At 46.1% G+C, this 22,343-nt stretch overlaps 1 protein-coding gene across 1 annotated transcript in view; it reads right to left on the reverse strand.

Annotated features, from left to right (window-relative positions):
* Positions 1-8,268: 8,268 nt before the first annotated feature.
* ZFYVE26 (zinc finger FYVE-type containing 26) overlaps positions 8,269-22,343 on the reverse strand; it is a 67,444-nt gene continuing 53,369 nt past the window's right edge. The window contains exons 34-42 of the mRNA XM_019969101.2: positions 21,979-22,188; positions 20,967-21,185; positions 16,676-16,873; positions 15,575-15,774; positions 14,697-14,838; positions 14,349-14,408; positions 13,422-13,604; positions 12,654-12,698; positions 8,269-10,353 (exon numbers count right to left, since the gene is read on the reverse strand). Of these exons, the coding sequence (XP_019824660.2) occupies positions 10,150-10,353; positions 12,654-12,698; positions 13,422-13,604; positions 14,349-14,408; positions 14,697-14,838; positions 15,575-15,774; positions 16,676-16,873; positions 20,967-21,185; positions 21,979-22,188 (1,461 nt within the window). The 3' untranslated portion in view covers positions 8,269-10,149. The remainder of the gene's footprint in view (positions 10,354-12,653; positions 12,699-13,421; positions 13,605-14,348; positions 14,409-14,696; positions 14,839-15,574; positions 15,775-16,675; positions 16,874-20,966; positions 21,186-21,978; positions 22,189-22,343) is intronic.

Here is a 22,343-nt window from a genome sequence, read left to right on the forward strand (position 1 = left end):
ACTCCCTCTATTGTTTAATTTTCATATTGAAAAATTCTCTGAACATTTGTCTCCTTCTTTCATCAAAGATGAAGTTTCTGTTTGTGTTTGTTGCCCTCCTTCGCTCTTTGGGGGTGGTTTATGAGAGTAAACAGAGCCACGTGGAAACAAGAGATCAACACTTGTTCCCTTGGTTTCTGTGAACTGCATTTCTAGTTCTCCTCCCCTCTCTGGAGCTTCTTTCCAGGTTCTTCCTCTTCCTGCCCTTAAATTGTAGACATCCTCCATTTCTGGTGGCAGAGTCTGGAGAAAGGGTGGCAGGTGTGGTGTGGGGCATGAAGGTGGCAAGAAGAAGACCCTGCAGCTGCCCAGGAAGCAAGCCCAGGGAATGGATGAGGAAGATAAGGCATTCAAGCAGAAACAGAAGGAGCAGAGGACATTTGAGGAGCTGAAAGTGAAGGCCATGGGGAAAAGGTCCCCAGCCTTAGGTGGAATTAAGAAATCTGGCAAAAACAAGCTGTTCCTTGTGCCCGAGGCAATTATGATCTTTAATTCCATCCTTCTTAAAACACCTGGATTCCCTGCCATAACATTTGTTGCCACCTATAGCTAGAATGAAGTTTTGTCTCGAAATCTATTGTACTTTTAAGAACAAGTTTTTGTTAAAAAAAAAAAAAGTAAAAATAAAAAAATTGTAGATATCCTCAGGCCACCATTAGATCATTTATTTATTAAAAAAAGTACACACGATGTTCCAGGATTGTTGCCAGTATGGGTGACAGGAAGTGAACAAGAGACATGCTGTTTCTGCTCTTACTACAGATACACATGGCAGAAGTGCCCATGCTTGTCTGCGGTGGGGTGAAGAGATCGGAGATGTCCTAAGCCACGTGCCATGTGTTTAGCAAGACTTGTTCACCAGGTGAAGAGAAGGTAAAAAGAGATCAGGCAGCAGGCTCACAGGGGGCAAAGAATGGTCACATCTGAGAAGCTGAAAGAAGGGAGTGGGGGTGGAAGGTGAGAAATGAGAGGTATGTCAGGATCCAATAGGGCTTCCTTGGTGGCTCAGTGGTAAAGAATCCTCCTGCCAATGCAGGAGACAGAGGTTTGATCCCTGGGTCAGGAAGATCTGCGGGAGAAGGAAATGGCAACCCACTTCAGCATTCTTGCCTGGGGAATCCCAAGAACATAGGAGTCTTGCAGGCCATGGGATTGCAAAAGAGAGAGTCAGACACAACTTAGCGACTAAACAACAACGATGAGGGTCTAATAAGGATGGGCCTTGTGAGCCCTGTTGAGGATTTGAAGTTTATTCTGAGGGCTACAGAAAGCCTCAACTACCATCCAAATTTGGTAAAATCTCTTCTTCTCCTCCTCCCCTGCCCCAATTAACCTGTGCTCCATTCTGCAGCCAAAGTGACCTTAAAATTAAAGACATATCATGTCATTCTCTTGCTGAGAACATTCTGATGCTTTTGTATTATTCAGTGGGTTAAATCTGGAACTCTTTAACAAGCTTATAAGACAGCATGCTGACCTGGTCTCAGTGAGGTGCTCTGTTGTTTCTGGACCCCAAGACAAATTGTTTATCCTGCCAGGAACATTCCTCCAGCTATTTGTGTGTTGAGCATCACATTTGCTGGGAAGCCTCCATTGACTGCTCCCTAGTCTATATCCAGGACTCCTCCTGTGAGCTCTCATTTATACTTGGACATCCTCTCAATATTTAATACATAAGACTTATAACAAGTGACTGGGCATCTGCTATGACTCTCAAAACCCTAGCATACAGCTCACAATATAACCTTGATATTTGTTGGATAAATAAGTGAATAAAAAATGAAATAGGGGATGTAGTCAACATGTTCTGTGATCGCTTCTAGCTCTGAAAAATACATTCTCTGTAGGTGCTGTCTGATACAGGTGACTTAGGAAGAGTTGAACAATTTACTTCTAACAAGACAGTGGGAGTCAAATTTCTACTCTTTGAGTTCCTATTTCCATTAAATTGAAGTAACTACTATGTTGGATTTTTTTCCTCAGCTCAAATGTTCTCAATATATCAACACAGAAATGAAAAGTATCTCCTCAGCTTTTCTTTAAATATGTTCAATCTTGCCCATTTTCTCTATAAAGTACTTTTCTCTATAAAGTCTTTTTCTCTCCGAGGAAATGATTTCTATACAGGTTTCAGTTTCAGTTCAGTTGCTCAGAGAGTCCAACTCTCTGTGACCCCATGAACCGCAGCACGCCAGGCCTCCCTGTCCATCACCAACTCCCAGAGTCCACCCAAACCCATGTGCATTGAGTTGGTGATGCCATCCAACCATCTCATCCTCTGTTGTCCCCTTCTCCTCCTGCCCTCAATCTTTCCCAGCATCAGGGTCTTTTCAAATGAGTCAGCTCTTCCCATCAGGTGGCCAAAGTATTGGAATTTTAGTTTCAACATCAGTCCTTCCAGTGAACACCCAGGACTGATCTCCTTTAGGATGGACTGGTTGGATCTCCTTGCAGTCCAAGGGACTCTCAAGAGTCTTCTCCAACACCACAGTTCAAAAGCATCAATTCTTCAGTTCTCAGCTTTCTTTATAGTCCAACTCTCACATCCATACATGACCACAGGAAAAACCATAGCCTTGACTAGACAGACCTTTGTTGGCAAAGTAATGTCTCTGCTTTTTAATATGCTATCTAGGTTGGTCATAACTTTTCTTGCAAGGAGTAAGCGTCTTTTAATTTCATGGCTGAAGTCACCATCTGCAGTGATTTTGGAGCCCAGAAAAATAAAGTCTGCCACTGTTTCCCCATCTATTTGCCATGAAGTGATAGGACCGGATGCCATGATCTTAGTTTTCTGAATGTTGAGCTTTAAGCCAACTTTTTCACTCTCCTCTTTCACTCTCATCAAGATGCTCTTTAGTTCTTCACTTTCTGCCATAAGGGTGGTGTCATCTGCATATCTGAGGTTATTGATATTTCTCCCGGCAATCTTGATTCCAGCTTGTGCTTTCTCCAGCCCAGAGTTTCTCATGATGTACTCTGCATATAAGTTAAAGAAGCAGGGTGACAATATACAGCCTTGACATACTCCTTTTCCTATTTGGAACCAGTCTGTTGTTCCATATCCAGTTCTAACTGTTGCTTCCTGACCTACATACAGGTTTCTCAAGAGGCAGGTCAGGTGGTCTGGTATTCCCATCTCTTTCAGAATTTTCCACAGTTTATTGTGATCCACACAGTCAAAGGCTTTGGCATAGTCGATAAAGCAGAAATACATGTTTTTTTCTGGAACTCTCTTGCTTTTTCGATGATCCAGCGTATGTATGTTCCTTAAGTAAACTATTCCCATTGGTTCGAACCAATTAAAAAATTCAGCTAAAACTGATTGATAGCCCATCACGTGCCAGGCTCAGTCCTGGGGATATAAATAAGTCATTTGACCTTACCGTTATCTGACCGGCTTACAGCCTGGAAAGAGCCTCTTGAACAGATAACTTAAAAATGTTTCACTTTCTCAACTATTTCTGGTTCAGGACATGCTTTATACTATACAGTTTAATTTAAAATAATATTTATGTACTGGTAAGCAGTGCACAAGTAATTTGTAAGTGAACTTGAAGATGAGCAAAAGATGACCCTGGCTTCCAGGAGCTTATGGTCTATGAAGAAACAAAATGATAAGGTAAAATTGACTGTCAGCTCAGGGAACTTAGAGGGGTGGGAAGAAGGGAGGGAGGTTTCAAAGGGAGGGGACACATTACACCTATAACTAATTCATGTTGATGCATGGCAAAAATGAAACCAATATTGTATAGCTTTATCTTTCAGTTAAAAATAAAGAAATTAAAAAAACTGAATGTCAGGAAGGCAGACTAGGGGAGCTTTAAGAGAGACAGAGGGTTAAAGGAGTAACAGCACACATCCTTCGGGGAAGGGCAGAGACAGAAGTTGCCTAGTCAGTCAGTCGTGTCTGACTCTTTGTGACCCCATGGACTTTAGCTCGCAAGGCCTCAGTCCATTGGATTCTCCAGGCAAGAAAACTGGAGTGGGTTGCCATTTCCTTCTCTGAGAGAAGGAACCAGGAAACAAAAACTTCTCAGCACAACTGCTATTCGGAAAAGGCCCCGAAGTACCGATAAAATTGATGTAGGTACGTTATGTTAGTGGAATCATGTAATATTTATTATCTGTCCTTTTGCATCTGGCTTAGATTTCACTTAGCGTAATGAAAAGACAGTTTTTATGTAGTCAAATGTATGCTTATGGGTTTTTAAAATATGGGCTTCCCTGGTGGCTCAGATGGTAAAGAATCCACCTGCCATGCAGGAGACCCAAGTTCGATCCCTGGGTTGGGAAGATCCTGTAACAAAAATAAAAGGACTACCAAAAGTTGGAAAAACATGTTTGCAACATATATGACAAAGATCTAATTAATTGAGATGTAGGGTAGCACGGTGATTACCAGGGATTAGGGGTAGTCGAGGAGGGATAGAGGGTTAGTGGTGAATGGGTACAGGGTCTCAGTCTGGGAAGATGAAAACGTTCTGGAAAGGGATGGTGGTGATGGTCGCAAACAATGTGAATGCATTCAATGCTACTGAACTGCACACTAAAAAATGGTTAAAACGGGAACTTATGGTTACCAGGGGGAAGGGAGTTAGGGAGTTGGGGATGGTCATGTACACACTGCTATATTTAAAAAGGATAACCAATAAGGACCTACTGTATAGCACACGGAACTCTGCTCAATGATATGTGGCAGCCTGGATGGGAGGGGGTTTGGGAGAGAATGGATGCATGTATACATATGGCTGAGTCCCTTAAGCTGTTCAATTGAAAGTATCACAACATTTTTAATCAACTCTACTCCAATACAAAATAAAGAGTTCCAAAGAAACAAAATGGTTAAAATTATGAATCTTTTTGTTAGGGACATTTTAATCACAATAACAGCTAAATAACTTCATGGAAAATAGATGGGGAAACAGTGGAAACAGTGACAGATTTTCTTGGGCTCCAAAATAACTACAGACAGTGACTGCAGCCATGAAATTAAAAGACACTTACTCCTTGGAAGAAAAGCTGTGACAAACCTAGACAGCGTACTAAAAAGCAGAGACATTACTTTGCTGACAAATGTCCATATAGTCAAAGAAATGGTTTTACCAGTAGTCATGTACGGATGTGAGAGCTGGACAATAAAAACTGCTGAGCACCAAAGAATTGATGCCTTCGAACTGTGGGGCTGGAGAAGACTCTTGAGAGTCTCTTGGAAAGTGAGAAGATCAAACCAGTCAATCCTAAAAGAAATCAACCCTGAATATTCATTGGAAGGACTGATGCTGAAGCTGAAGCTCCAATACTTTGACCACCTGATGTGAAGAGCTGACTCATTGGAAAAGACCCTGATGCTGGGAAAGATTGAAGGCGGGAGGAGAAGGGGACAACAGAGGATGAGACAGTTGGTAGGCATCACTGACTCAATGGACATGAGTTTGAGCAAGCTCTGGGAGATGGTGAAGGACAGGGAAGCCTGGTGTGCTGCAGTCCATGGGGTCACAAAGAGTTGGACACAACTGAGCGACTGAACAACAATAATTAAATGTTTCAAGGATTCTGGAACTTACATCTGCTTAGAAAGACTTCCCATGCTTGAAGATCATAGAAAAGTTATTTTTTCCAGAAGTATTTTGTCTGTTAATATGGAGTTGATTGGAGGTGCAACTTTTGGATAGGTGTTTGAGATGAAGAAAATAGGCTTCTGCAACAGTCAGAGGAGGAAGTGACAAGGACCTGAAGTAAGGTGATGAAGGGTCAGGTTCTTCAGTTGGGAAAGCAGGATAGGAGGTCTTGGCTTTCAACAGGATATATGCTTGATGCATGGTAGGTACTTGAATATTTATTGAATGATGAGGAAAAAGAAAGTCAATACAGAGAACTCCTGAGGTTTCTAACCCAGGTGGCATTCACAATAGTAATACTAATATTAATTAATTGATGATACTAATATTCATTAAAGGAGGAAGGTTTGTGGGTAGAAGAGGATTGTGTTCCATTTTGAACATGCTAATATTTTTATGGGCAGTTCAGCCATCTGGGTGAGTTTCAGAAAAGAATCAAAGATGGATCTGATGTGGAAAAAACTTAAGGAAGACAAATTTGGTTTATAACTTGGCCAATGAAGATGACTGCTGAAGCTATGGAATTATTCAGGAGAGTATATGAGTGTCAAGGAAGAATGGATGTGACCTTGAAGGATTTTAGTCCTTCAGTGGGATGAAGAGGAAGTATAGCCAGAGCAGCAAATAATTTGTAGACAAGGCACTTGAAGTGGGTTTGAAGGGAATTCCCTGGTGGTCCAGTGGATAGGAGTCTGCACTTCCACTGCCAGGGATATACGTTTGATCCCTGGTCAGGGAACTAAGATCCCACATGCTGAATGGTGTGGCCAAAATAAATAAATAAATAAATAAAAGAAATGGGCTTGAAGGAAGGTTTTGGATAACAGCAGATTGGAGGGTGGGGTAGCAGAGGTGATGAAAGAAGAGCGCCAAGCAGGAATGACAACGTGAAGAAATAAGGAGTGTGAAAGCACCCCACTAGAGAAGCCATTCAGTAACCAGATGTTGAATAAACCTGTTGTAGAAGAATTGGAGGCTTCAAGGATGGGTCAGTTAACATCATTACTAAGAAGAGAGGATGATGACCAAGACAGGCCGTTTCCCTCAGGGTTATGGTGACCATTGCTATTTGGTTGCTTGAGTATGAAGAACCTGAGAGCATTTGATCTACTTCACTTAAAGCTCCAGCCAAAGATATCCAGTAAATTTGGAGCATCTCAGGTTTCTAAACATAGTCCGGGTCCTCTATCTTAAGATTTACTTTGGGTGTTCCAATTTCCTTTGTTTGAAGCATCTTCGTGACAGATCCCAAACAGGGGGTTTTCAGGTCTACTTTCATCATTACTTTTTGTTTGTTGTGTGTTTGAAGTTTTGTTAATTTTCTTAAATGAGATATTGGATGAGATCATGTTCCTGGGGAAAGACGATAACGGTAGCAAAGCTCCTGTCTGTGGCTCAAGTGTCATTCTGCACACAGGTGCTGTAAGAGGGCGGCCGGAAAACAACAAGCCCAGTGTGAGTTCTACTTTCCCCAAAGATCTGACCCCTGGTTTCAAAGAGTCACAGTTTGGTTGATATTAAAAAGATACGTAGAATTAAAAAAAAAAAAAAAAAAAACCAGCTTGAAAAAAAATTTCAGAGTTCCATTTTTCATTCTCAGACTGGCAGAGATCTACAGAGTTTGCTAAGTGTTGAGGTAAGGGTGTGGGAAAGCAGGCCCTTGTCTTCACTGCTGGTGGGACAGGTAATTACCATGACCTCTATGGAAGTGACTGACAACACTCACCAAATGCTCATACTCTCTGACCCAGGGTATTCTAGTTCAGAGGTTTTTTAATTTTTTGACTATGCCATGCAGCATACAGGATCCTAGTTCTCCAAACAGGGATAGAACCCATACCTCCTGCATTGGAAGTGCGGAGTCTTAACCACTGGACTGCCAGGAAGTCCTTGACCCAGGGTATTCCAGACAAGATAATTCCCTGCAGCATAATCTGTTGTGGTAAAGATGGCAACCACCTAAACTATCCATCAATAGAGACTGCTTAAATAATTATGGCATATCTTCACCACAGAATACTTTGGTCATTATTGCTTCTATATGCATAAAAGAGTTCTGAAATTATACACAAGAAACTGGTCACACAGGTAGCCTCTGGGAGGGGATGGGGCTGAGGGCTGAGGAGGTAGGAATGGGAAGGACTTTTCATTTGCCTTCTCTACCTGATGAATGTATAACCTACGTCCACCCACCACTCTGAATGAAGCAAAAAAAAAAAAAAAAATCCCTGGCGGTAGAGAGTACACTGGGAGGTTTTTGTGTGTGCCTAGTCGCTTCAGTTGTGTCTGACTCCTTGTGACTCCATGGACTGTAGCCTGCCAGACTCCTCTGTCCCTGGAATTCTCCAGGCAAGAATACTGGAGTGGGATGCCATGCACTCCTCCAGTGGATCTTTCCAACCCGGGGATTGAACCTGGCTCTCCTGCATTGCAGGCAGATTCTTTACCATCTGAGCCACCTAGGAAATTTGAGAAAAATCTTAACCCAAGAGGCCTGAGTTATAACAGGAATCATTTTGAGAAGTTCAAGAGTTGAAGGTTATTGCATCTTTCCCACCCACCTTTTCACTCCACAGAGACAGCACAAATGAGCCATGAAGCCAAGAACTTGTAGGACAGACATTTTATTGTGACTTGCTTATAGTCAAACATTCAACCCGGCGACTTGCCCATTAGTTAGTTGTTTTGCTGGAGATCACAGCCTGATGCCCAAAGGCCCTTAGCCTCATCTTTTGTCAGTCTAGTCAATGGTTGCCTATTTTACATTTCAATTAATTAGAGGAAAATGTCAGGAAAATCTGGTCTTAACATCTCAAATTAATGGCTGTGAGATTTGCAATCCATTTAATATAAAGTGCTCAAGTTCAGTGCAAAAAGGGCAGACTCAGAAGGGCAAGCAGGTGCCAGGGAGGAACGTTTCCTGGGAGACAGATGCATTCTACGACTCAAAGAAGAAAAAGCCACTTGTCCAACTTCCCCATAACGGGGTCTAGTATTTTCTTTGCCATCTCTTCCCTCTCTCAGAGGACCAGAACTTCTACAGATACTCTTAGAGTTGTTTAGTTCACTATTTAAAAAACCCAGTTCAGAGGGAGATCCGCAGGGTTTCTAAGCACCAGAGATACTGACTTGGGCTTCTAGCTCCCGTTCCTCTCAGCAGCCCCTGTGAGGCTGACAGGCTGAGTTCTGGCTGGTGGGAGGCTTGCAGCTGTGGAGCTCTCTTCACACCCCTCATTTGCAAATTCACATCACGGACTAGGGCAGACTTTTTCCAAAAGCTTGTCACATCTCCAGTGGGAAGACAGGCCCACACTAATTAAATAAAGGAGCACTTCATTTAGTTGCTCACCAACTGGACATGACCTATTTCATCTTCCCCTTGTTTAACTCTTGTCCTCAGGCCCAACTTTAAAGTGAACCTTTGACTCCCACTGTTAAGACAAAGAAGTGCACTGCCTTCTCAATGACCCTGGGTCTCTTCATGTCCATCCTTCTGTCCTGAAGAGACTGAAGAGAAGCAGGTGGGAAGAGGAAGCGATTTTTTACCAATTTAAGGGGCATAAATAGGACTGTAACTCAAACAGGCAAAGTCTAGCCATTCGGTCCCAGGACCTTGGCTATTGTTTCTCTCCCAGACTCTCCAAAAGGAAGCCACGTTCTTTTACTTGGCAGCAGGAATATTGACAAAAGCCAGTTCTGTGCTTGTAGACAACTCTCCTGCAATGCTGTTTGGAGAGGTTCCCCTTTCTCTCCCTGTGGATGAACACGATGGCGCCCCTCCTGCCCGTGTCTGGGGCTCCAGACTCCATCAGGTGGCCAGGCAGCCACAGCTTTCAGAAGCTAGCACCTGCGGACTCTTCTGTTCAGACTACTTTCCAAAGACTCACAGTAACTCTTGTGCTTGTGAGAGGAGAGAAGCTCAGAACGGTTTCACACCACAGGAAGCACCTGCCCCAAAGCCATCTCTGCATCTGGGGACGGGAAGGAGGGGAAAAGAGGCAAGCCTCTGATGTAGCTCCATCATTCTCAGTCAAAAACCCTTCTAGTCACGAGCAGCTACTGGAACATCTCCACACCAAGGAGACTGGGTACAAACAGGATGAGCCCGGGTTAAGAACCAAAAACGCAGGAAGGTTTTCAGACAGGCAGAAGTCGAAAGTAAAGTGCCTCTTTGCAGTGGGGGAGAGCTTCGTTTGTTCAGAAATGCTTGGGCGTAAACATGAGCGCAAAGAGCGTGAACACACACACACTCACTCTGAGGTAGAAAGAACTGGCCATCTCCAGACAAACACACACACAGACTCCACAATTTTACAGAAACATGGCACTTGCGTGAAAGATCCTATCTTTGCTCAAGATGGCAGGTTGGGTCCAATTCCAGCTCTTTCCGACCTGGGGTGGAGCCAGGGAAGTCCTGCCCCACAGGAGGAAAGAGCTGGAAGTGCGCCCATCACTCCTGCCCCACAGCTGTCTGGCCCTGCAGCCAGGGTCACTTCCTGGAGGCCGAACCATGGGCACCCCGGCTGCGGCTTGTCAGAAGCCACTGGGAGCAGATGTCTTGCACCACTGCGTCCCCGCTGCTCTTGGCGGCCTGCTGCACCTGCTCGACTAGGACTGCGGCCCGAGAGTGTTCTTGTTTCACGGCGATCAGGTAGGCAGAACGCAGCTTGCAGCACGTCAGGTAGGCCTGAACCTGGCAATTGGGTGTGAGAGATGGCCGGAAGGAAACCATCACTGACAAGTCACCAAGAAGCACACAGGGCCGCGTGAAGAGAGACAAGACAGCACTTCTCACCTACCAGTAACTGGGTTCTTGCCTTTTATTACGTTATGGCTACTCTTTAAATATTCTGGACACTAAGCTATTATACTGTATTACTGTACAGTGTAAAAGTTATTATAAATAAGACATGAATTTTAAAAAGCAGAAGGCAGGCAGGCAGAGCCTGGCCTCTATCTACTCCCTTCAAGGCCCTCCTCACTCTCCTGGGCTCTCCAGCTTTCTCCGGGCCTCATTGCTGACAAACTGGTTTTTGTGGTTATTTGGGTGATTATTTGATTGATGTCTGTCTCCCTGACTAGGAGGGCAGGAAAAGTGTCTGCTTTTTCTAACCATTCCTGGAGCCAAGCACAGGGCATGTGGGTGTTCCATGAATGTGCATGAAGTGAATGAATGAATGAATGAGTCATCACACCTGCCCTCTACAATGGGCCCATAGGGCCCCTTTCTCTATTTTTCTTCGACCTGCTTAGTTAAAAATCTTCTACCAGGAAGCTTGGGAAAAGAAACACAGATACACAATTAGAAAAACGTCTAATTAAGGGGTGGCCCCAGATTGACCTTACTTGCTGTTTGCATCAGAGACAGTCTAGTTTCCTGCATTCTGGACACACTCCATCTCATGAGTTCCTAGCATGAGGGAGATGAGAGCCCCTTCCTTCCCTGCCCTGACCCCACCAGCACCTCCCTGGTTAGCCAGGGCTCCAGGCTAGCAAATGGCAAGGTCCTGGTGAGCTGCCTCAGACCTCTAGGCCAGCAGCTGCCTTTTGCCATGACAGTCCTCCTGGTGGTTGGAGAGGACTCCTCTCTTCATGTTTCAAAGCTCTACCTTCTTTTCTTACTTCAGTCACTAAAGTCTTCCTTTTCTAAGCTCAGTTACAGATAATTGACAGCTGCAAGATGGCTGGCACGTTCTGAGCTCTGGTCTGGTTAATCCACCCACTGCTCTGGGATGTTCGCTCTCACCCAGGCCTTCAGCTCCACTTGGCACCAGTGTACATTGAACAGAATATCACCAAGTCGACAGGCAAAACTCCCTACCTAGAGAAGGGCATTTTTCCAGAAAGTCTGGAATAAAAACTGAATGAAGCTCTTTTACGGCAAGATCTTGTGGCCTTACATCTTGTGTGTTAGAACAGCGACTAATAGAAGAAAAAACCTGAATAAGTTAACAATGACGGTAGAGATTCCAGGGTCCATCTTTTCCAGGGACAAAGGCTCTGTCCTACTGAGCAGGAGGTCCCTGAAGGCTTAGAAAAGAGCCACACACAGTCTGAGAATCAAGAAGCCTGGGTATCAGGCCTGGCTGTCAGGTTCTCAGTCTGATTCTAGAAAAGGAATTTTTCACATTTCGGGATGTCAGAATTCCATTCTTTTCATAGGATCGCATCAGGATCTTGCAGAATTAGATGAAGAAATGTTAAGAACAGATCCTCCCTAAACCCTCGAATGAAACATGCCCTGGAAATTCAGTTCAGGAAACAGCAATACCGCCATGGGGGGCAGCAACGTGGTAGTGTGTAAGAAGTTGTTTGCTAACATGAGTTTTCTTCACGAGGCACTCAGCTGCCGGAGGATTCCGCTGCTAGTGGCCAGGGCAGGCTGGCTGGGTTTTCTCATGCCTCTCCTGGCCTGCAGGCCTTCCCCTGAATGGCAGGTGGATTGAGTCTATGGTGAGCCACAAACTGGAGCAGCTGGGAATACTTTTAGTCTATCCATTTCCTATGCAACACGAAGCAGGCACGGGCCTCAGGGGAAAGGCCTGTTCTGGAGACCAAGGCACTAACAGGCATTGTTGGTCAAAGGGCTGGCTGGATTTTTTCCCTACCATAGAGGGTACCCTCGCTCCTTTAGGATAAAGAGATGCCTGTTCACTCTGAGAACCTTATTCAGTGAGACAAGCTGCAAGTGAGGATTTCCTAGGGATGGGAGAGAAAACCTCCATGGAAAATGGGGAGAGTGGAAAGGCCTGTGTGTCTTGGGGGTACAGAAGAGAGAGGGCCAAGGCTCATGTGGTCAGGGTTCTTTCTCATGTTCTCTACATGTTCCCTCCCTTCTACGCCCTTATCTGGGTCCCGGCCCCACCTCTGATAATAAAGAGGGCGAGATAGGGGTTGAATGGAACTGTCGTAGCAAGTGAGGGGTGAAGGTGACAAGGCAACTCCAAAGGGCTGTTCCCGAGCATTACTGGGTGAGGAGACAACTCTGCTCACCTTGTTGTCGTCACTGTGTATCGCCTGGATCAGGCCCTCCAGCTCCTGTGCGGGACAGAGACACAGCAGTTGTGAGATGGAGCATGGGAGCCGGGGCTCAACTCCGTCTCAGCCCAGCCCTTCTGACTCTGGTTGGGGATGCCCGCCTGACCCTTCCTTATAAACTCAACTCCTGGGAAATCCTGGTGGTCCAGTAGTTAGGACTCGGTGCTTTCACTGCCGAGAGCCCACGTTCAGTCCCTGGTTGGGGAAATGAGATCCTGATAGCCTTGTGGTGTGGCCAAAATAAAAAAAAAAAACACCTCAACTCCTGCTATCAGAGCAATAGAGGAAATCTAATGATAACACTAAGCTTGGGAATCTGAGAATCAACACCAGATCAAAAGCTTTTCCTTGGTTTTCATGAATGATGTGTCTGTTCATCCCACAAAGCCATCAGGGGACAGTTTTGCAGGTGACATGCCACCTGCAGGCCCACACTGACCTCGTCTACAATCCCTGGGAGAAACTCAACTCCGTCTGTCCGCAGACACTTCCAGGTGTCAATAACATCAGACAACGGGATGCTTAGGGGGCGGCTTCTGGATACGTACCATGAATTTTCTTTCCAGGGAAGGGTTGATTAGCATAAGGCCATTATTATAGAGGGGTCAGAAAGACAGAGGGATCTTGTAGAGTTTTGGGTACATGATGGGGAAGAGAAAAATAAAGACGGGGATGTGAAGACACTGAAACAGATGCAGGAGCCGAGGTCTGGGGTGGGCGTACCTGGGGGGGAATCCTCCTGAACGCTTCCACGCAGTTGAGGAGGACGGTGTCCCTGTCGCTTTGGGCCGCCATGCCCGACTCGCTGACGCACTTGAGCAGCTGTCGGATCTCACCGAACTTCTCCCTCTCCACCAGCTGCCGGGCGGCCTTGCAGTAGGTAGCGGCGGCATCCAGCTGGAAGTCCTGGAACAGAACACAGGATGACAAGGGTAGGGAGGCAGGGACTCCACAGCTGGGGGAAGGACGGTGACATTCACAGAGCTCCGAACGGGCTTGGGGCAGACACGCCAAATTGACTGCAGTCCCAGTAGAAACATACATAAGCAGACAACCAGCAGAAAGTTCCTCTTTTGGAGTCTGGCAGACGTTTGGGAAGCAAGCATGAAAACTGGAGAGCGAGGGGCCTCTGGGTGCCTCTGTGTCACTGTGGAGTAGGGGCGGTCTGGCTTCTCACGGTCTTAGCTCCCTGCTCCATCCTGCTCCAGTGCCACAGCTGTACCTGGGTCCTCTTATCACAAGCAACAAAAAATGTATGCCTCGAGCTGGCTCGTGGGCAGATGAAGGATGGAGGGGCGGCTCTTGTTGCCAGGGGCCCCCTCCCACTGAATAGGACCTCTCCCCCCCACCAGCATCTCCTCCAGCCATGCTCCCCTGCAGGGAGGAGAGCTGTGGTGAACTGTTGTAGACCTGGTTTCAAGTATTTATTTGACGTTTTGATGAACTTGTCACCAGTTGCTTGGCTTTTGTCAAAGTGGCCTTCGGTCTCGAACTTGACCCAGTTTTGTAACAGCCACCTCGTTGCTTTCATCCTTGATGTAGTATAAATCTACTTTTCTCAGGATAAAAATTTTCTGAGGAATAATCTCTCACAGAACTGTGCTCATGTGCTGATCCCCGCTCGAATAATCCTGAGTAATCCGGTCATACCTGTAGAACACGGAATGCGATTCCAAAACCATCTTCTACATTTTTCCCTCCTAGCATGACCTGAAAAGGAGAGGGAAACATGCTTACAGAAACAATAATGACTGGAGCAGCCCCTCAGTTAAGAACAAGGCCCTCGTTCATTCGTTTATTCAACAAATATCCGGGAAGACTCTACTGGGCACAGGCATGAGGGATACGAGAGTCATCAAAATGGACTCAAGCCACAGCCTTCTGGGGCTCACACTCCATCGGGGAGGCAGCCATCAAACAAACGACTGAAAAGATCAGACGATCCCAAGCGTGATGAGCATTTAACAGCCTGTCGGGGGCCTGCGACATCAGGCATACCTTGCAGGCAACATCCATTTTCATGTGGTTATTTCCAAACAGGGTTGGCAGAGGCGAGGTGGTGACTTGGGAGGTCCCGGCACTTTCGCAGCGATGCAAGAACCTGGTCACTTCCATCTGCAGCTGAAGGGTGTTCATGTGTCTGTGGGGACAGGTGACACACAGTCTGGCCTCAGGAGGGAACTCGGGGGTAACTAGGACCAGGGGGGACTGAGAAGTCATAACAGGATGGCAATGAAAAGGACAAGAGAAAGGGTGCGGAGGGAAGAGATCCAAAAGGCCCTCTGAGAAGTTACGACAGGACAAAAAGGGGTGACGAGTGTTTACAGAGCATGGTATGCTGCTAACAACAGAGGTTGAGACAGATGTGAATCCTGGCCCCAGAGGCTAGAGGAGAGCTGGGGAGGGAATAAACACACCAAGGCACCTAGCGATTGGGACTGTGAAGGAAAAAACAATGACAGCGAGCATTCACTTCAGATGCTATGTTTCGGCATAAAGGCTGTGAGGAGGGAAGGACTCGGGGCGCCGAGGAGCCAGTGTGCCTGATGCACCTCAAGGAAGGAGAGTGCTTTGACGTAAGATTGAGATGAAGGGTCACCCAGGACTTCTTTTGCCTCTTGGAGGGGGTAGGGGTTTAGCCTGATTGTCACGGGTGAGCCTAATCCCTGCCCCTCCCCCACTCTCCTTTCCTCCAAGCTCCTCTGGAGACTTTTGAGACTTAACACCAGACACTATCATCCGTGAATGACTCCTATCAGGTATATATGTTTGTTTCCCATGATTTCAGAGATGGGCGAGGGCGGCTTCATCACCAACAGTCCTCCCGGTTCCAGCCCTTCTGCACTGCCCCAACTGTTCCCTGAACCCCGAGCTACCTTGACACATCAGACGCCGTCATCTTCTTTCGGAAGAAGGTGGTTTTCTTCCTTCCGCTACGCCGGGAGGTTTCTTGGAGGTAGATCTTCAGGTGGTCCTTGGCTTTCAGCAGCCAGGAGAGCTTCTCTCCCAGCTCCGTGTATGTCTTTGCTTTGTGAGTGAAGAACCGGATACAGGTCATGGCGGCCCGCACATGGTCCTGGAAGAGGAAAATGAATGTTCGGGTCAAAGGAGGCTTGGAGGCTGGGGATGCAGGGAGAATTCTGATCTGAATTCCACCCAGGATGTCTGGTTGCCAGCACCCCTTCCCTCAGAGGCCCAAGAGATCCAAAAGTCAACCGACTGGCTGGGTTCTTGTTTCTGCAGCCTTGTGGGCTATGCGTGTGCTCAGTCGTGTCTGACTCTGTGACCCCATGGACTGTAGCCCGCCAGGCTCCTCCATCCATGGGATTCTCCAGGCAAGAATACTGGAGTGGGTTGCCATTTCCTCCTCCAGGGGATCTTCCTGACCCAGGGATCAAACCTGCATGTCTGGTGTCTCCTGCATTGCATGGCTCCTGCTGAGCCATGGGGGAAACAGCTGGCCAGACTCTTGGGTAGGACATTATTCCACCACAAAAGAGATCTTTAAAAAGGAGACTTAGGATACTCCATGAGACTTGCCATCACTTTCACTCTGGCTTTGAATCATTCAATGTCTCTGTGACTTAGTATTGGCCACCCTCACAGACTGGAAGAAACATGATCCCTCTCCTTTCGTGCATGTTCTCTACAAATACTTCTCTACCCTTCCTTATGAATTCTGCATTCACACCCCATGTTTATCTAGAAACTACCATATCCCTCTCCTTTTTAATCTTTATATTTCCTGAATTCTGAAGAATGCCATTACTGACAAGATTAAAGTTTGCCTCTTTGGGATGAGAATGGAAATCCTGATATTACATAAGAATGCCTCAGAGCAACATGGATTTCTTGTTGCTGAGTCAAGGAGCAAGGCTAGGGACCAAGTGACAGTCTTGTTCCCTTATCCTGCGCAGACCCACCACATGGCAAGGCTGCAGGGACAGAGGTAGCAGGCAGGATGGGGCTGTTGTTACCTTCATAAACTGCTGCAGCTCATACAGGATGTGGTAGTAGTTCTTCTTCTGTAAATGCTGGCAGGCGGCAATCAAGTATTTTCCCCAGCTTTCCAAGGATGAGTCAATAGATTCTAGGAGGTTTTCTAAATCATGTAGCTTCCCACTTTTATAGCTTGGCTGGAAAATGCCTTCTATGAAGACTTCTGGGGGACTCTCCTGGAGCAGGGCAAAGCAAAAAGGCAGAAGTCTTGAGCCTGGTTCTGGCACTGCTTAGGATCCATTCTGAGTTTCCTTCCACTCACAACCCTCCGCATTCTCATATAGGGATGCTACTTAACCTTTTTTGTGCATCACAGATGGATCCCTTTGAGAATCCCACTCCAGGGACTGCTTCTCTCCTCTGTACAGAAGAGCTCTTTGACGGAGTTATCTACACCCCCTGTCTCTAATTCCTCTCCTGTGATTGTCTCTTGAACTCACTCTCATCCAGCTTTTATACCTACAACTCCACTGCAACTGCCCCTTAGGTCACCGAAGACCTCTACTTTGTTAAATCTAAAATTCTTAGTCCTTATTTTCCACCTATCCTGTCAATAGCTGCTGATAGCTGGTGGTTTGCTCCTTGAAAAACTGTCTTTATTTGGCTCCCAGGATACTATCCCTGCCAGGTTTTCATTTTATTTCTCTGGCTAGTCCTTCTCTACCTCTTTTGTTGATTCCTCCTAAGCTTCCCAGGGCTTAGGAGGATCCTCTTCTCTTTTCTTTTAGTCACTCTTTTGATTTTATAAGTCTCAGGGCTTTAAATCTAGCTATTTGCTGATTATGTCTAAATCTCTATTTCTAGCCTGTTTATTCTTCCTGAACTCCAGAACTGTATATCTAAATTATATTCAATTGCCGACCCAAAAAGTCCTCTTGGGTATCTAGAGAATACATACTGATATAAAACTGCACTCCTGATTGTTTCTCCTCACTCTGCTCTTTCTGTGGTCTTCCCTTTCTCAGATGGCAATTTTATTCTTCTATTTGTTCAGGCCAAAAGCCTTCACCATCTTCTTCTTACCTTGCAACATAGAAGTCATTACCAAATTCTATTGGCTCCACCTCAAATATACACAGTATCTATATGTAATTGACCACTTCTCACCACCTCATGTACCACCCTGGTCCATGTCATGGGCACCACTTGCCTGAATGATCCCAATGGCCTTCTCCCTGGTCTTCCTCTTCTACCTCCTGCCTCTTTTTTGACTAACGTCAATCAACCCAAGTGATTTGGTTAAAAACATAAGTTAGATCACATTATTTCTCTGCTCAAAATCTTCCAAAGGTTTTCCTTCTCATGCAGCACAAAGCTCAAGTCCTCATAATGTCTGCAAGGCCTTATATGATCTGGGCCCTATTAGGTTTCTGACCTTACCTGCTACCACCCTTTCCCCAGCTCACTCTGCTTAAGCCACCCTGGCTTTGCCCTTGTGACTCCGTCCACCTGGACTGTGCTTCTTCCACAGTCTACATGGTTCATTCCCCACCTACTTTAAGCCTTCGCTCAGATGTCACCTGTCCAAACATCCTGTCTACAATTGTACAATTCGCCTCTTCCCTCTCCTCTACTTTATTCTTATTACTTGTCACCTACACTATATATTTTATCTTGTTTATTGTCTCTCTCCCTAGTATAATGTAAGTTTTATAAAAGTAGATTTTTTTTTGGTTTGCCTTTTTTTTTCTTCACTGTTGTACTTCTGGTGCCCAGAATAGTCCTTGGCCATTTAATAACTATTTTTTGGGTGAATGAATAAATGATAAATATCATGGATCTTATCAGGAAAGTGTACACACTCACTAATCTACTCAATTCTGAAGCTCATCTGTGGTTCAGAGACCCTGAATCATACCCCCTCATTGCATAGTCATAGAAAAGAAAATCATTTGGCCATTTAGACTTTAGATGAGTAAGTGATGAGAAGTGAAGGACAGCTATAAACTCATGGCAGTACAACCATGCTGGCCTTGAAGCACTGGGCACAAGCTGTTTAGAAGTGGAGAGGATCTGGGCTTTAGAACATCCACAGTGGGCGAGTGGCTTCTTTCCCAATTTTGGCTCTTCCTGAACACTCAGACCTAACCTAAAAGTTGTAGGACACACTTTAAGAAGTAGGGAGATCAGCTGCACTGGAAAGGTACAATATCTCAGAAGAGCAACCCCTTAAGAACTTTCATTTCATCCACTCATTCACTGGCATTAGGACAGGTGGCTGAAGACAGCAGGTAAGGGAAGTAAGGGCCTTCTCGGTCCAGATGGGAAGACACAGTTGTAAAGAAATAGCTGCAATCCACTGGGATAAAAGCAATAAGAAACCTAGGTTCTAGGCACAGAGGTGGTATATAGGAAGAGGTGAATGCTCAACAGAGAGGGTCTAGAAGGACAAACAGGAGTTCTCCAAGAAAATAAGGAGGGGCAGGGCATCCTAGGGAGGGGAAACAGCAATGCAGATTCCTGGAGCTAAGAAAGGGCATGGTACTATTAGGAAAATTTAAGCAATCTGGCAAGTCTGGAATACAGATCATAGATAGGACTTGTGGTGAAAGTAAACTGGAGAAATAAGAGGACCTGATCCTATTGTGTTCTGCATTCATGCTAAAGAACGTGGACTTCATCTTAGAGCCATGGGGATCCACCGAAGGCCTTTTAGAGAGAGGAATCACATGAATTATGAATACCATAAATAACATGTACTATGTTTTAGAAAGCTCTCTCAGGGATGAAAGGCAGGGAATGAGCATCTTCCATGCTCTAGGCATTCAGTTGTAGTTTTCACAATGTTTTTTTTTTTCTGTTGTTCTCCACCTGCTTGAGAAGGTAAGATAGTCCACTTCAAGGGTAGTTGTGATTACAGGAGACAGAAAGAAGAAGCAGGGGCAAAGCTGTCATCAGCTTTTACCAAGATAAGTAGGTAAGCAGCTTAACTCTCTGGACTGGTCATCAGAAGAAACAGAACTGGGTGAGGTAAAGCAGCTTTATCTCAAAACTCATTTGGAAACTGAACAGACAATTAGCAATTGAAGACCAAATAACATAACTTTTACAATATTCTTGACACCCGGTTAAGACACAGTAGCTAAGGCAGGAGTGAAAACATCTCCCTTTTGTGTCCTGTGTGTGTGTGCTCATTCATGTCTGACTCTTTGCGACCCCATGGACTGTAAACTGCCAGGCTCCTCTGTCCATGGGATTTTTCAGGCAAGAAAACTGGATTGGGTTGCCATCTCCTCCTCCAGGGGATCTTCCTGACCCAGGGATCAAACCTGCGTCTCCAACACCCTGTAAGGGTGGGGTTACCAGGACTCTGTACTGCTGACTCACTTGGAGATATTCGAGAAGGTATGTCTATTTGTAAACTTGCATTGGCTACCATTTTGGATGAGGGCAGCAGACTAAAATTAAAGTAAAACTCAAGTTTCTTTAATTTTATATGAAATTTGCTATGAATCAGTTTTTCCCTCAGAAAAACTTCATGGGACATTCAGATAAAAAAAGAGAAGGTCAAAGAGTCATGGTGAAATGGAGTTTTGACTTGGCTTAACAATCGCTCCAAGGAAATCACACACTTCACCTTTGCCTCCTGTGAGAGGAGAGCAGAAGACATCAGAGGAAGAAAGGAGAGCATACTCTCTCCTCCCGTAAGATGCTTGGGGCCAAACTTAGGATCTGTGTCTTAGGGTGCCTCCTGGGCTTTGTGATGACAACTCAGAGTGGATGCGCAGTTGGGTTAGCAGCAGGACATAGTCCAGGGCAGGTGGGAAGTGTGTGGAAACAGAGAGAAGTTAAGCAATTTGCCCAAGGTCACACCACGCATACCAAACATCTTGTTCCAGAGCCCACATTCTCAGCTATTATTTAGTTCTGCTGTATGTTCTGGGAGAAGGGATGAAGTGTGTCATTGCCAGTGACAAGGGCAATCTGGGATCCAGGTTAAGACTTTTACATGCTCGTCCAAACATGATTTGTGTAGAGAGAATTTGCCATTTGTGGTTTTTTTTTTTTTGGTCGTGCCACACAACTCACAGGATCCTAGTTCCCTGAACAAGGATTGAACCTGGGTCCTCGGCAGTGAAAGTGCAGAGTCCCAACCACTGGACCGCCAGGGAAATCCCTAGAATTTGCCATTTGGACTTGACTCTGCCTGAGATGATCCTACAGCTGAACCCTGGGGTAGCATTAAGGGGGGTTATTGCTCCCGGAAGCTGGGCAGGCCAAGCCAGGGGGGCAAGGCAGGCACTGCGTGCGAGGTGTCTGGGGTCCCACCGTGTGTAGCAGGTGCAGCAGGGCCTCCCGCAGGCAGCTGTGCCTCACGTAGAAGCTGATGATGGCCAGGTGGGTGCTGTAGCTGTGCAGGTAGAAGAGGCATTCTTGGTAGTAGGTGTTGTTCAGGATCTTCCCTTCAGGAATCACTTCCAGAGAGAGGCTCTGGGTCCGGAGGGTTGCTTCCAGCTCTTTCAAGGTGGCCAAGAAGTCATCATCTTGCTGCCAAGAGAGGACAGAGAGGGAACAAGGGACCCAGAGAGTTCTCAGCAGCCTCTGGAAACGCTGCTTTCAAAAAACACTTAACAATATGGAAAAATGCTCTCTTGTATAGTGTTAAGGGTAGAAAACAGGCAGGATATAAAATTCTACACATTATAAACCGTATGCCATGCTGCGCTAAGTCACTTCGGTCGTGTCTGACTCTTTGTGACCCTATGGACTGTAGCCCGCCAGATTCCTCTGTCCATGGGGGATTCTGTAGGCAAGAATACTGGAGTGGCTTGCCAGGCCCTCCTCCAGGGGATCTTCCTGACCCAGGGGCTGAACCCGCATCTCCTGCATTGGCAGGCAGGTTCTTTACCACTGGCACCACCTGTGGAACCCTATATACTGTACAGCAGCAATTTAATTCAGAAACATAACGAAGAAAAGTCGCCAAAATCCAAATACGGCTTAAGTCTGGATATGGGATTATATGTGATTTTCATGTCTTTAAAATAATTCTTTTTGTTGTTGGAAATTTGACTGTTTATGACTTATCTAATCACACAGATGGTGAGGGACAGGGAAGCCTGGCATGCAGCAGGTCCATGGGTCATGAAGTGTAGGACATGACTAGGCGACTTTCTTGGAAAAGGAACCACATACACTGGAAAGAAGGAAATCCAAACTGGACAGCTCTGGGCCAGGGCTGCACTGTCATTGGGATGGAAGCTGATCTTCTTCCCAGGCCGTTACTGCTCTGGGGCCTCGCTGTTCCCCTGAGCCCAGCCTGTGCCTGCTGCGCTCTTACCACAGATAGGAGTGGCCTCGCTGTGGACTCCAGGTACTCAACCACCTCCTGTACCAGTCTTGAGCCATGACTCAGCTGATTGAGGTCGAAAGGGGGCTTCAGGCAGCGGCTGAACTTCTCCCGTGCAGCAGTGAGGTTCCCAGCTTTGAGGCAGGCCATGCCCCAAGCATGCCATGCCCCGGTGGGATCAAGGCCAGTCTTTGTGGAGACCTGGAGGAAAAACCGCTCCTTTTAGGGAAGAGGACTTGCAGCCAGGCCTGAGGGTCCCAAAGACTGACACTATCCCCTGGTTGTCAATCATCTCCCCTACCCCACCCCACCCCACCTGCCATGACTCCCACACTGGCAAACTGTCATGCCCTAGA

The sequence above is a fragment of the Bos indicus genome, chromosome 10, assembly GCF_029378745.1.
Source record: "Bos indicus isolate NIAB-ARS_2022 breed Sahiwal x Tharparkar chromosome 10, NIAB-ARS_B.indTharparkar_mat_pri_1.0, whole genome shotgun sequence".
In the NCBI taxonomy this organism is placed as follows: domain Eukaryota; kingdom Metazoa; phylum Chordata; class Mammalia; order Artiodactyla; family Bovidae; genus Bos; species Bos indicus.